The sequence below is a fragment of the Tachysurus fulvidraco genome, chromosome 7, assembly GCF_022655615.1.
Source record: "Tachysurus fulvidraco isolate hzauxx_2018 chromosome 7, HZAU_PFXX_2.0, whole genome shotgun sequence".
NCBI lineage: Eukaryota > Metazoa > Chordata > Actinopteri > Siluriformes > Bagridae > Tachysurus > Tachysurus fulvidraco.
The window spans coordinates 5,962,495-5,975,598 of record NC_062524.1 but is presented as its reverse complement, the minus strand read 5'-3'; the positions used below and the strand labels follow the sequence as shown (position 1 = coordinate 5,975,598).

At 41.7% G+C, this 13,104-nt stretch overlaps 2 protein-coding genes across 3 annotated transcripts in view; both read left to right on the top strand.

The window, feature by feature from the left end:
* The first annotated feature begins 24 nt into the window (after positions 1-24).
* mgat1b (alpha-1,3-mannosyl-glycoprotein 2-beta-N-acetylglucosaminyltransferase b) lies at positions 25-11,262 on the top strand. Of its 2 annotated transcripts, none has more exons than XM_027133922.2 (3): positions 25-656; positions 5,587-6,476; positions 9,363-11,262. In XM_027133922.2, the coding sequence occupies exons 1-3, from the start codon at positions 647-649 to the stop codon at positions 10,062-10,064; spliced, it is 1,602 nt and encodes a 533-aa protein (XP_026989723.2). In that variant the 5' UTR covers positions 25-646; the 3' UTR covers positions 10,065-11,262. The 2 variants fall into 2 exon arrangements, with proteins under 2 accessions (XP_026989723.2, XP_026989724.2); XM_027133923.2 differs by lacking the exon at positions 25-656 and adding an exon at positions 1,305-1,435.
* The window catches only part of polr1h (RNA polymerase I subunit H), a 28,311-nt gene continuing 16,514 nt past the window's right edge, over positions 1,308-13,104 (top strand). The window contains exon 1 of the mRNA XM_027133927.2: positions 1,308-1,435. The gene's annotated coding sequence lies outside the window, so the exon portion shown is untranslated. The remainder of the gene's footprint in view (positions 1,436-13,104) is intronic.

Genomic DNA, 13,104 nt, shown 5'->3' with positions numbered 1-13,104 from the left:
GCGGTTGTTAAGGCAACATAAATTGTTGCCAGGGGAAACTGAAGGAGGAGGAGCCGCGTTGTGGGCGTGGCTTGTGTAGTGAGTCAACCCGGAAGTGGCCGGTATATAACGGTATCGAATAAAAATGAACTGTCGGTGACTCTTTCTCTTTAAACAACAAACATTACGTGCTTTCATGGAAAGGTGGAAGTAAATGTGGGGGGATTTTCATCCAGATGAACAGCACAGGATGCTAGAGGAGGATTTAACCGGGAGACTGGCAATGATAATGAGGATGAGGATGATGAACACGATCAACACCAGCACACTGGCGTTATTCTGGATATTGACAGTACGTGGTGAAGAGGAGCAACGATGAAGAGTCAGCTGTGACATTTATCTGATTCATCTGGATACTACAGAGAGAGGGAGAGACCGAGAGAGAGACAGAGAGTAAGAGAGAGAGATAGTCAGACAGACAGACAGAGAGAGAGACAGACCGAGACAGAGAGATAGAGAGAGAGAGAGAGAGAGAGACGGACAGAGACGGACAGAGAGAGACACACACACACATACATACATACACATAGAGAGGGAGAGAGAGAGAGAGAGAGAGAGAGAGAGAGAGAGAGAAGCTTTTTCTTCCCTGTTTCACTGCAGCCCTGAAATGAATAAAGGTGAGACATGATGTTACAGCTATAAAACAATCAGGACGCTTCATTAATCTAAATATGCGACTTATTTTTCATATAAATATTCCTTAGACTCTCATAAACAGCACTTTTAGCTGGACTGACTCTGCAGCTTCAGTCCATATACACAAGGGATATGTCTATTTCTATGTAGAAATACACATATATAGAATGTGTATATAGAATTCTGTTGTTGTTGTTGTTGTTGTTGTTGTTGTTTTGCATCTGATAAGACAGAAAGAAAAGTGTGTTGGAATCCCCAGCCAGAATTTCTTTGCATTGAAGAACAACAAACCCCTTAAATGACTCTAATGAATGACTCCCATGACTGCTGTGTAAACATGATGTAAAAAATTAGCCCATGTGCAAGGATTTGCTTGAGATGAGCTCATTTAGGTGGATCGTTGACATTTCGGCACGTGGATTGTCCGTCCGTCCTGACGTGTCCTGTCTGAGGTGTTTGGTATTTGATTTTACACGTGTGAGCTTTGACCTTAGTGGTGTTGAGTAGCCTACCAGACTCATCCACGTTTACAGGAGAGGAAAGTGAAGGGGGGTGTGGGGTGTGTGGCTGGTAAGAAAAAAGAGAAGGGATTAGAAAAGGACAACTTCCCTCCCCTTTCTTTTCTCCTCCCCTTCTGTGTCTTGTTCTCTCTGTCTCTCTCTCTCTCTCTATCTCTTTCTCTCTCACTTTCTGTCATCTGTTCCCTTTTTGAAAGCAGTAAGAGAGCAAACAGAGACTTGGAGCAGAGTTTCACATACAGGTACTTTCTTTACTTTTATCGATAGATGCTTTTACATTCTTCCATTCTTCATACCAGCAGCCTTTCAGTGAATCAGTCAGGTTTTTTTTTTCATAACAGAACAACTTCTGGTCACTCTGCTGCTCTTGCCTTTGCTTTACCAGGCAACATTTTCCTAAGAACTTTTGTTTTGATTATTATCTGACTTTTATACTCCTTCCATTCTGTAAAGGCTGTTTCAGGTCTACATGTGGTTTTAATTCTGAAAGTAGACCCAGGCTGTGTTCGGTTGTTGGCACGAGGCGAGTGTGGGTATGCAATTCGTTTTCTGTCTGCTCGGTGGAAAAAACTTGGGAAAAAAAACAAAACATTTGAGTTTTCTTAATGCTTTCACACGTGTAGACGGATACCGTTACGTCCTCTTCGAGTAATAACTACTCACACTTTAAACCGTGATGATTAAACGATGAATCTCACTAATTAATGAATAGTTAGTTTGACAGTGTTTAGCGCATGGAGGATACAGAAAAGCCTCAACAGACCTCTCGTTTAACAGGATCAAGTAGAGATTAGTTGCTCAGGTGCATCTCAGAGATTATTGGTGTTATTATTGTAACAGGTAATTAGTTCTCATGCCTTTTCGGTTCACATTCGATACCTAGAATTTCATGACATACACTTTCCAGTTTCTGCGCAGGCTTTGTGTTTGTTCAGATACCACAATAGTGGACTTTGCATTGCTGTTATCACAGAAGGTTAGAGGAATGCATACTGTCATCAGCCACAGTGATAGTTTAACACGATTTTGGATGATTTTTGGACGATTTTGGGGTTCACATACTCCAAATTATTAGGTTTTTTTGTTCAAAATAACACAAGGACAAAATACACGGATAAATATGGTAGGAGGTATGGAGGTCAAATGAACAGCAGTAGCAGTATCTCCAGACAGTAGCTCCAGCTGATACGTTATTGTTTCCATAGTAACAGCTCGTTCACGTGATAAGCTTTTATCGTTGTTGGTACGTTTCCCATATGGATTAAAAACTGTGTGTAATCGTCGCTATGGTGAAACGTTCCATGAGAGATGTTTATTTAGCGTGCCGTTTATAGTGTCAGTGCTATAAAGCTGCAAGTTTTCTGTCTTTTCTGGCTTCTGTTTTTAGGTAATATCAGATGGGGGGGGGGTGCAGGACAAATTGTTTACAGCTGCTGTAGTATAAGTGATTACAGGAATCTTTATGGATGTTCAACATTAACCGTAACACCAAACGACAGCAAATTTCTATGGTGTAAGAGGAATAAAACACTTATTCAAGGAGGCAGTAACTCAGTTTAGGGCTGATTCATTTCTTATAACACTTTCTGTCCGAACTTCCTGTGTCCTGTTTCCACATTGCCCGTTTCCTGGTAGGAGATATCAGCTGCAAATCTAATTCTATTGTTTTAAAGTGAGATTTTTGCTTCAGGAAGTTCTCTCAGGTGTAAAAAGCTGCTGGGAGTTAAACCCAGGCTGCACAGCTGCATGAGCGACTAGCCAACACTCCTGCATGTATTGACTTTACTGTGCAGACTCGTGGCTGACACGGGGGATGAATGGACTTTGTAATTTTGAAATACTTCACAGGCTGAGTGTCCTCTGGCTCTTGAGTGAGCAAGCAGTGAAGAGTTCATAATGTTCTCTTTATGAAGGCTTTTGTACAAAAAAATTATTTTTTTTGTCTATACTTAAGGTATGTAGGCTTTTATCTTAGGCCTTTTTAAATGTGATCATTTTTATCCCAACTACTCCATCCCTGTGTGTGTTCATTAGACTAGATCTGTTAAATATGATCCATAATTAAGATACGATCTTCGCGTTATCCGCAACAGGTTTTGTCGCACATGAGGTTTCCACAAAGAGACGCCACGTTTTTGCAGTAAGTCCAGGCTTTTCTGAGCCCTTTAAATTCGGCATGGCCGTACGCTCCCCTTTCAGTACGATAGAGAAGAGCTGAAGTGCAGCACACTTTCTTCACTGTAAATAGTCTGTATATATATATCCAGAATTCCAATCACGTGATCCTTAACCAATCAGATCCTAAACCATGCCAGCTTTGTGCAATCTCTTTCCTTCAGGTTATCTGCTCCATCATACAGAGAGTCAAGAGTGGAATTCCCGATTCAGCTAAAATATTTTGTACGCTTCGTTTTTTTGTTTTTCATTCCATATCCTGCTATGATAGTCATGTTCCAGCACTATCTCGATGATCGGTGTGGGTGTGTTTCAATCTACCCTCCTGTCTTTTTATCTTTTTCCATACAAAAGGAGTGAATATCATTAATATCAGTGATTTCTCGGTCTGCAGACGTAAGGACAAAGAAAGAACAATCGTTTGTCTGGTCAGGTTTTCGGTTCGGACATGTTTATTTATTTAATGTTTATGGAAGGAGTTTCCAGTGTCAGGGCTCTGAGGTAAAGATGTAAGATTTCCACCATGGGAATGTTTTTCACCATGTTGCTCAAAGCTGGAACGAACCGGTTTCACAGAAATTCAAAGAATATTTATGTAACTGTAAATGGGGGAAAAAAGTATAACATAGCATTCTTAATTAAACAGGAATTGCTTGTAAATTGTCTGTAGTGTAAGAGGAATAAAGCACATGGTGTGGAGGTTAACTGTAACTGCAGTTTGTTGGGATGTGTCTCATCACCCCGTTATTGATTTTCCTATAAGAGCAAACCCACAAGTGTTTTATTCCTTACATTAGCCACACATCTTCACCGTTCTACACTACGGACACTCGACACTTAATAGGGTGTGCCATTTATACATTACTTGTCGGATTTATGTTTTTCTTCGCTCTGTTTCCGAACCTAACAACGCACATAACACATCATGACACTGTATAGCAGCTGGGGTGTGTCGCTTCCTTGGCGCCTGACCGTTAAATCATCTAGCCTGCCCTGTATCTCCGGCACCTCAGAGTTCATGCGAATACTGCTGACGTTTTTCTTTTATGCAAAATTCATACTTCCTCTTTTCAGCCTGAAAAGCGTTGGTCTAAAGGAAATGTTGCGGGGGAACTAGGCGTATACCTGCCCTACTTACCAGGAAAAAATAGGCTAGGATTAAACTCCACTTAATAAGATATTTATATTCTAAAGTCTGTATATGTCGTCTACGGTGTGGATCGGTTGCTGTTTCAAATGCTTCTTTTTTAGGTCTAGGTATAAGTAAAGCATCAGCGTTTACTCTCTGTAATTATTAGATTATGTCACGGAGACATTTCTGTGATGCCTGAGATGATAAGTGATGTTTTCTATTAAGCTGTAATCTTCATAGTATTGCTGCATATTGCTGCAATTATTTAACAGTGACAAAGGGGAAAAAATGAGTGAGTAAATACAAAATTCTGTCAGTCAGAGTCCTGATAAGATACTCACAGTGCCTCAGTAAAGTAATGCCAGTCTTTACAATAGATATATAGCTGTTAAAGTTGGAGGTCTCTTAGAATCTTTTTCACTTCTGTTTGGATAAGAAGGTTTTCTCTTTTATTTTTTATTCTGGACTTTTTTTTTTGTCTGTTGTTTTGTTTTGTCTTTCTGCTGAATAGAAAAAGCCAGTATGAAGGAGATTTAAGCTGATCATCCCAATCAGATAAAACCAACCTGCAAATAGCCAGAACAGCTTGGCACCTTTACAAGCTTTAGAATATGAAGAGCTTTATGTTATAAAATCTTATTTTACGTTCCTATACTTTTGAATAAAACTGACACCACACGCTCTGAGCTTTTGTTTTTTACATTCCATCTTTTTTTTTTTTAGTTACTTAGTTTTGTTTTTCAGAGCAGCGGCAGGTAGATAGCCTTTCAGATCTTCCCTGAGCTTCACTATTCAATACTACGCCTAGGCTTTCTTTTGTTGCATTAGAAAATCCGTCCTTTGTCACGTCTCGCTAGTTTGCCCAAGCCATCTTTTATACTTCTAGAAGAATGCATCAAGTGTGTCCTTGATGCATGTATTCTCTGAGGGTACATTGCTGAGAAAGCTTGTCTTAACCATTTAACAAAAGATTTGGTGTCACCTACTATGGCTGGAAAACATGTTCTTTTAGTCACCTGTGAATGGACTTGTGGTTTTTTTTTGGATGATTTTCTTTGTAATTGTTGACATTTTGTCTTGCTCCAGCTTTCTCCTCCCTTCGATCTATCCTTTGGTGCCATTGGGCCATGGTTCGTAAGAAAGGCTCCCTTATCTTATGCGGAGCGGTTCTGTTCGTCGCCTGGAATGCCTTGCTGCTTCTGTTTCTCTGGGGACGGCCACCCATCGGTCGGTTCGGAGACGGAGGCGGGGCTGAACCGGGTGCGGGAGAGGAATGGCAAGCTGGGAAAGGGAAGCGAGGCGGAGCCAACGGGCTGGCGGGTGTAGTGATCCAATTGGCAGAAGAGGTGGAGTCGGAATTGGAGACTCAAAAGAAACTCCTGAAACAGATCCAGAGCCACAGATCGTTGTGGGAACAGAGTAAAGACTTAAGTAAGAAAGAGGCTGAGGATGCAACAGACAAAAAATTCAAAGAACCTCAGCAGTTGCCCCTCTTACCCACCTCAGCAGGAAATGAAATGATTGTCAAAAAGAAGCAGGTTTCTGTTGTCACAAAACCTCCTCCAGACACAAAGCAGGACAAGGAGTCAGTCAATGACAAACCGTTGGACAAAAATAACCTGGACGTTACAGCTCCTAGTCCTCAAACTGTCATCCCAATCTTGGTCATTGCTTGTGACAGGGTTACTGTGAAAAGAAGTTTGGACAAGCTGATACAGTACCGGACTTCTGTGGAGCTTTATCCCATCATCGTGAGCCAGGACTGCGGTCATGGCGAAACGGCCCGGGTCATCGGCTCCTATGGCAGTCAGGTGACCCACATCAGCCAACCAGATCTCTCCAACATTCCTGTGCGGCCCGATCACAGGAAGTTCCAGGGTTACTATAAGATCTCCAGACACTACCGATGGGCCCTGAACCAAGTGTTTAACACGTTTGGTTACTCTACCGTGGTGATCGTAGAAGACGACTTGGAGGTAAGAACAAGCAAAGATTGATATGGGCTCTGAACGGGTTCTGCCACTCAATTCATTTCATCATTAGCAATGATGCATTGTGCAAATCGAGCGACCTGAACAGAAGATTATCCAAAATCGAAGTGCTTATTTTCTTTCAAAAGTTTGTATGGATGAAGGATGAAAGAGACCCTCGGTGTTGCAGGATCTGCTTTTATCTGTTTCTCAAGTAGCTCTTGTGAAACTGTCTCAGCTCAGACTCTCTCATTATAAAGTCAAATTTTGCACCTGAGAAGCAAATAAGGAGCTTGTCACTGAACTTGAGTTCTCAAAAGACCTCCACCGCATGCCTGTAAACCTTATTATTGAGGGAAAGGAAACATTTGTTTGCCTGATAAAATTCTGCAGTGGCAAATAAATAAATATATATCAATATTGAAATAAATAATTAAGTATTAAATTCATTCATATAAATGCTAAAAGAATTAATAATACTTACCAAGGAAAAGAAGAATGGCGTTCGTTGTGTATAATCAGATCGCTCTTAATGCGTAGCCTTTTGGCCAACAATTACTCGTCCTGCTTTAATTAAAGCCAATGTACTTCATCATTGAGGAACAGGATCAGTAATGCTCGGACCACGAGACACAATCACATAGTGTGTATATATAGCGAAGCATTCTTGTTTAACTTTGACACAGAAGCAGGAAAATCCCAACAGACCTCTGCTAGTTAACCTCAGAGCTGATTCATACTGAGACTGCATTTTAAGTTTCGCAATGATGGGCCAGTTTCTGAGCTGTCTTTCCTTTTAACTCTAGCGAGCAGGATTGCTGTTTGGAAAACTATAGTTTAACGTGAACAAAATGCATTTTAATGCCTTATTCTTAATGTGTTCATTTAACAGATCAGTGAACAGATGTGGCTGTAGAGTCGGGTATAATAAACAAGTTTTTTTTTAATTTAGCTCTGTCTGTCTTTGTGTGAGTCTGTCTGTGTGTGAGTCTGTCTGTCTGTCTGTCTGTGTGTGAGTCTGTCTGTCTGTCTTTGTGTGTGAGTCTGTCTGTGTGTGAGTCTGTCTGTCTGTCTGTCTGTCTGTCTGTGTGTCTGTCTGTCTGTCTGTCTGTGTGTGTCTGTCTGTCTGTGTGTGTGTGAGTCTGTCTGTCTGTCTTTGTGTGTGAGTCTGTCTGTGTGTGAGTCTGTCTGTCTGTGTGTCTGTCTGTCTGTCTGTGTGTGTCTGTCTGTCTGTGTGTGTGTGAGTCTGTCTGTCTGTCTTTGTGTGTGAGTCTGTCTGTCTGTGTGTCTGTCTGTCTGTTTGTGTGTGTCTGTCTGTCTGTCTGTCTGTGTCTGTCTGTCTGTCTGTGTGTGAGTCTGTCTGCCTGTCTGTCTGTCTGTGTCTGTCTGTCTGTCTGCCTGTGTGTCTGTCTGTCTGTGTGTGAGTCTGTCTGTGTGTGTCTGTCTGTCTGTGTGTGAGTCTGTCTGTGTGTGTGTGAGTCTGTCTGTGTGTGTGTGAGTCTGTCTGTGTGTGTGTGAGTCTGTCTGTGTGTGTGTGAGTCTGTCTGTGTGTGTGTGAGTCTGTCTGTCTGTGTGTGTGTGTGTGTGTGTGTGTGTGTGTGTGTGTGTGTGTGTGTGTGTGTGTGTGTGTGTGTGTGTGTGTCTGTCTGTGTGTGTCTGTCTGTGTGTGTGTCTGTCTGTGTGTGTGTGTCTTTCTGAGTGTGTGTGTCTGTCTGAGTGTGTGTGTCTGTCTGAGTGTGTGTGTCTGTCTGAGTGTGTGAGTCTGTCTGTGTGTGTGAGTCTGTCTGTGTGTGAGTCTGTCTGTGTGTGTGTCTGTCTGTGTGTGAGTCTGTCTGTTTGTCTGTCTGTGTGTGAGTCTGTCTGTTTGTCTGTCTGTCTGTGTGAGTCTGTCTGTTTTCTGTCTGTGTGTGAGTCTGTCTGTTTGTCTGTCTGTGTGTGTGTCTGTCTGTGTGTGAGTCTGTCTGTTTGTCTGTCTGTGTGTGTGTCTGTCTGTGTGTGAGTCTGTCTGTTTGTCTGTCTGTGTGTGTGTCTGGTATATAATTTGCAAGATTTGTCATTTAGATTGTGTGAGTTTGTTTCAGTAAGTATTTGACTTTAAACTAGACCTTAATATGTGGCTTGAGACTCAGCTTTGTTTATTTAGCCATTTGAATACTGCCTTTGTTTATGTTGGAATTTAACTTTATTTAGAAGAGTCTTAAGATTTGTTTTTTTAGACATTTGAATTAATTCCTTAAATCCAGGAACGACTTAAGATGTCACGTGTGCATTTGATTTAAGACTTTGTTCATAAGGACTTAAGACTTGAGGCTAAAATTGAAGAATCTTTAAAACAAATATTTAATTTGCAAGATTTCTCAATCCTGACTTGAAGAAATCTGTGTGAATATGCGTTACCTGAAAACACATTGAAAATAAAGCAGGGTGTTCTTTAATGCTCTTAATGAAAATGTTGGAAAATTCCAGCATGTGTACTTCACCGAAGCAGCTCCTCATATGCTGCATTGCTGCAAGGCCAGATGAGTTTTATACTGTAATGCAATCACACGGCCTGCAGAAGCACCTGCCACAACACGAGGGTGACTTCCGACAAAGAGGTTGAGAGTGGCTGGGATTGCTATCTGTCACAAAAGACTAGTTTTTAATCTATCATTCTAAATTCTGCTGACTTCTAAAATTCCAGTCTGGTCCCAGAGAGCACTGATCATCGGATTAGACACTGAAGCCAGAACCGCTCTGCACTGTTCGGCATCCCGAAGGCAATAGTTGCTTTCCATTCCAAACCAAAAATCATCATTTGGTTCTTTCTCATTTGGAGTTTGAACCGACTAATTGAAAAGTTTGACTAATGTTGTCTTTCCAAATCTTAACAGCACTTGTGTTGCTTTGTAGGTGGCGCCGGACTTTTTTGAGTATTTCCGTGCTCTCCACCCAGTCCTGCTTTCCGACCCGACGCTGTGGTGCATCTCGGCCTGGAACGATAACGGCCGTGACGGCCTGGTGGACCCAGGAAAGCCTGACCTCCTCTACCGGACAGATTTCTTCCCAGGTCTGGGATGGATGCTGTTGAAGGAGGTATGGGCGGAATTAGAGCCCAAGTGGCCCAAAGCATTCTGGGATGACTGGATGCGTCACCCAGAGCAAAGGAAAGAACGTTCCTGCATCCGGCCAGAGATCTCCAGAACTATGACGTTCGGCCGGAAAGGAGTCAGCCTGGGTCAATTTTTTGACCAGTACCTACGCTACATTAAACTAAACAATGAATTTGTGCCTTTCACTAACCGGGATTTGTCTTATTTAGTCAGGGAGCACTATGATGAAGACTTTGATAAAGAAGTGTACAGTGCACCCTTGGTTAAAGTGGAGGAGCTACAGCCGGGTGGCAGTTTGCAGGGTTCAGGACCGTTCAGGGTGCAGTACTCGAACAGAGACAGTTTCAAGTTGTTAGCCCGCAATTTGGGAGTTATGGACGACTTAAAATCCGGCGTTCCACGCGCCGGTTACAGGGGTGTGGTCAGCTTTGTCTCTCGTGGTCGAAGGATCTATTTGGCGCCCCCTGAGGGCTGGAGAAAATATGACACTAGCTGGAGCTGAAGGGTCTTTTATGGAAAAATGGACTGAGAATCAGAACCATGCAAGAGGAGATGATTGTCCTCTGAAACCAAAGAAAACCTGCATGGTATAGACGTGAATGCACGGTCAAAATGTGAGCGATTTTTATGAAGGACGGCAGCTTCGTTCTGTTCTGATGATTTGCCTTGCGTTCACACTAGCAAGCGACACTTGTGGTGGTGTGTAGCGACTGCTACTCTTCTCACACATTGGTGTGCACTGGCTGATTTTTTTTATTATTTTTTTCACTACTGTTATAAGATAGAAAGACCTCTTTTATTTCCATCCCTTTTTTCACACCAAAGGCTGTCAAAAGAGAACTAAAAACTGGTCTGAATCTGATGTGAGAATAAGGTGGGCATGGCAGTTCTGTGGAGCTCACCTGAGCCGGTCGTTTGCATTTGTCTTTTTAGTGCACCGTGACCAATTTGCATAAAACTGATGCAGTCAAAGTCAGATTTTGAAGGGTATGGCTCCATGTCATGCGACTTGCATAGAAATGCTATATTTGCCTGTAGCTCTGTCACTTGCTAGTGTGAATATACGTTTAAAGTTATCAAACTTACTTCCTCATACACATACGTATACGTATTTGTGTTCGGAGAAGACCTAAAGTGAGAAATATGCCCTTTTCCATGCCAGTGAAGAATTGACATTATGAGTTGCTAAATTGTATATTTTCTGAGCGACTATCAGAAAAAAAAAGATCTCGCGCTCGACGTCCGAGCAAGAGTTGTTTTCAGCGAGTAACTAATATTGTTCTAATGAAGTTCCTGACTTATAAATGAAGTTATAATTCTCTTAACTTAGCGCTCAGAAAAAGAGTTTTACGTACCTTTTTAAAGGAGCGCTACTTTACCACATGTGAATCACCAAAACCGTTGTTGAAGTACTTTCATTTTCTGTCATTTGGGAGCACTTTCAATACGCTCAGTCAAAGATGTCCGAAATTGTTGGGTTTGATGCAAAACCAACGACCATGAGAACTTGCTTTATGAACCTGGTCTTTCCAGTGGATCCAAGCGGACGAATCGAATAAAAAAAAAAAACATGCTGTATTAGCGGGTGTTCGTGGGAAGGTTTATTCATGTTCTAATGTCTGTATGACAAAGTACAAAACCACTGCCTGATGTGTTGTTTATAAATTTAATACATTGATAAATAAAAGACTATTTTGATACGTCAGTATGCAAGAAATTTATTTTGTTCAAGTGACGTGTATGAAAGAAGCAGCCGACTATTGATTACGGTACATTTAATGGAAGTGAATTGAACGTCTTTGTCATGTCCCACACCAGAGTGGTGGTTAATATGAAAGTAAACACTCCGGGCTTTAAGAAGTGTTTCTTTCTAACCTACTAGGGGCAAATTATTCATAGAAAAATAAAAAATCGTTTATCCACACAAATGTTTTTATTATTAAAGTAAATGGTGATAACAAACCCATTTCTGCTCTCTGGGATGCTTCGAGTGCTTGTTGATAAGCTTCTAAAATTTGTAGCTGTTAACCTTACAAAGAATTTTAGTGGTTGAAGGTAATCGACAGTCCGGTTCCATTCTACAGGTGGAAAAGGGTTGAAGCTGGTTCAGTGTAATGATGTGTGAACGTGATGTGTGCAGTAGACTTCAATTCCATCCTAATGACTGGAAATTTCCAATAAATCTTTCATTCACTGTATACAGATGTAGTTGTTGTACACCTCACAGCCCCAGGGTCCCCAGGGTTTCCTCCTAAAAACATTTTTGTACACTTATCTAGTGTCCTATCCAGGGTCTATCCCTGTCTCATGACCATGACCAGTGTTTCTTGGATAAAGCCCTTAATGAGACTAAACAAATCACCCAGAGCCGTTTGTCTACCCTATTCAACTGTCCTCCCAAAGCATAGACTTTTCTCTGTTGTATGGTGACCTTATCAGAAAATGTTTCCAGAGAACTGAAATGTACAGTATGACAAAGCAGAAATCCCTGGGAGGATTTCACTACAGTTTAGAAGAGGTTGGAACACTAGTGTTATAAAAACAATTAGATAAACAATTATTTAACTGTTTTAATACATTGTGCTTTGCATCCAGCATTTTTCTTTCTTTGTCAGTGCAGGGGAGTGAAGTTTTTTGAACTTTTCAGTTTGGTCTTTTGGCGCATTTTACCAGCTCACATTTACAGTTACAGAGTAGGATTTATAATCGCCGTGACCTGACGAACCGAGTAATGACGAATGAGTAAAAAAAAAAATCATGTTTTGAGATAATTATTCCATTAAAACTTGGACTGGGTAACATGAGTTTTCTACTCAAAGTGTTTACAACAGTTTCACAACTAAATCTTTCCCTCTCTGCACACTTCCTCAGCCAACTTTTTTTCCTGGTTCCTTTAATAATCTGTGGTTTAGATTAAACCAAACCAAACAGCAACCGAATCCAAAAAATATATCCTTTTAGTTCTGATTTGGACTAGTAGGTGTAAAGGGCCTAACAAACACTCACACCAGAACAGAATCTTCGCACCCACAATAATAAACATGCGCTCCTCTGCTGTAGGTTTGGATGCACCTCTGCACGTCAGGAATTTAAATCCACAACAGCTGTATCTGGTTCAACAGGGATGTACTATATATGTATTAACAGAAAAAGCAGCACAGAAAACTATTCTGGGGGGCACGGTGGCTTAGTGGTTAGCACGTTCGCCTCACACCTCCAGGGTCGGGGTTCGATTCCCTTGTGTGTGCGGAGTTTGCATGTTCTCCCCGTGCCTCGGGGTTTCCTCTGGGTACTCTGGTTTCCTCCCCCGGTCCAAAGACATGCATGGTAGGTTAATTGGCATCTCTGGAAAATTGTCCGTAGTGTGTGAGTGAATGAGAGTGTGTGTGTGCCCTGCGATGGGTTGGCACTCCGTCCAGGGTGTATCCTACCTTGATGCCCGATGACGCCTGAGATAGGCACAGGCTCCCCGTGACCTGAGGTAGTTTGGATAAAGCGGTAGAAAATGAGAGTGAGAGAAAACTATTCTGCATGAAAAATAA

Bases quoted from the DNA above. Each gene is read 5' to 3' on its own strand.
- mgat1b (XM_027133922.2), top strand. The intron at 6,477-9,362 runs GTAAGAACAAGC...GTTGCTTTGTAG, and splicing joins TCGTAGAAGACGACTTGGAG to GTGGCGCCGGACTTTTTTGA.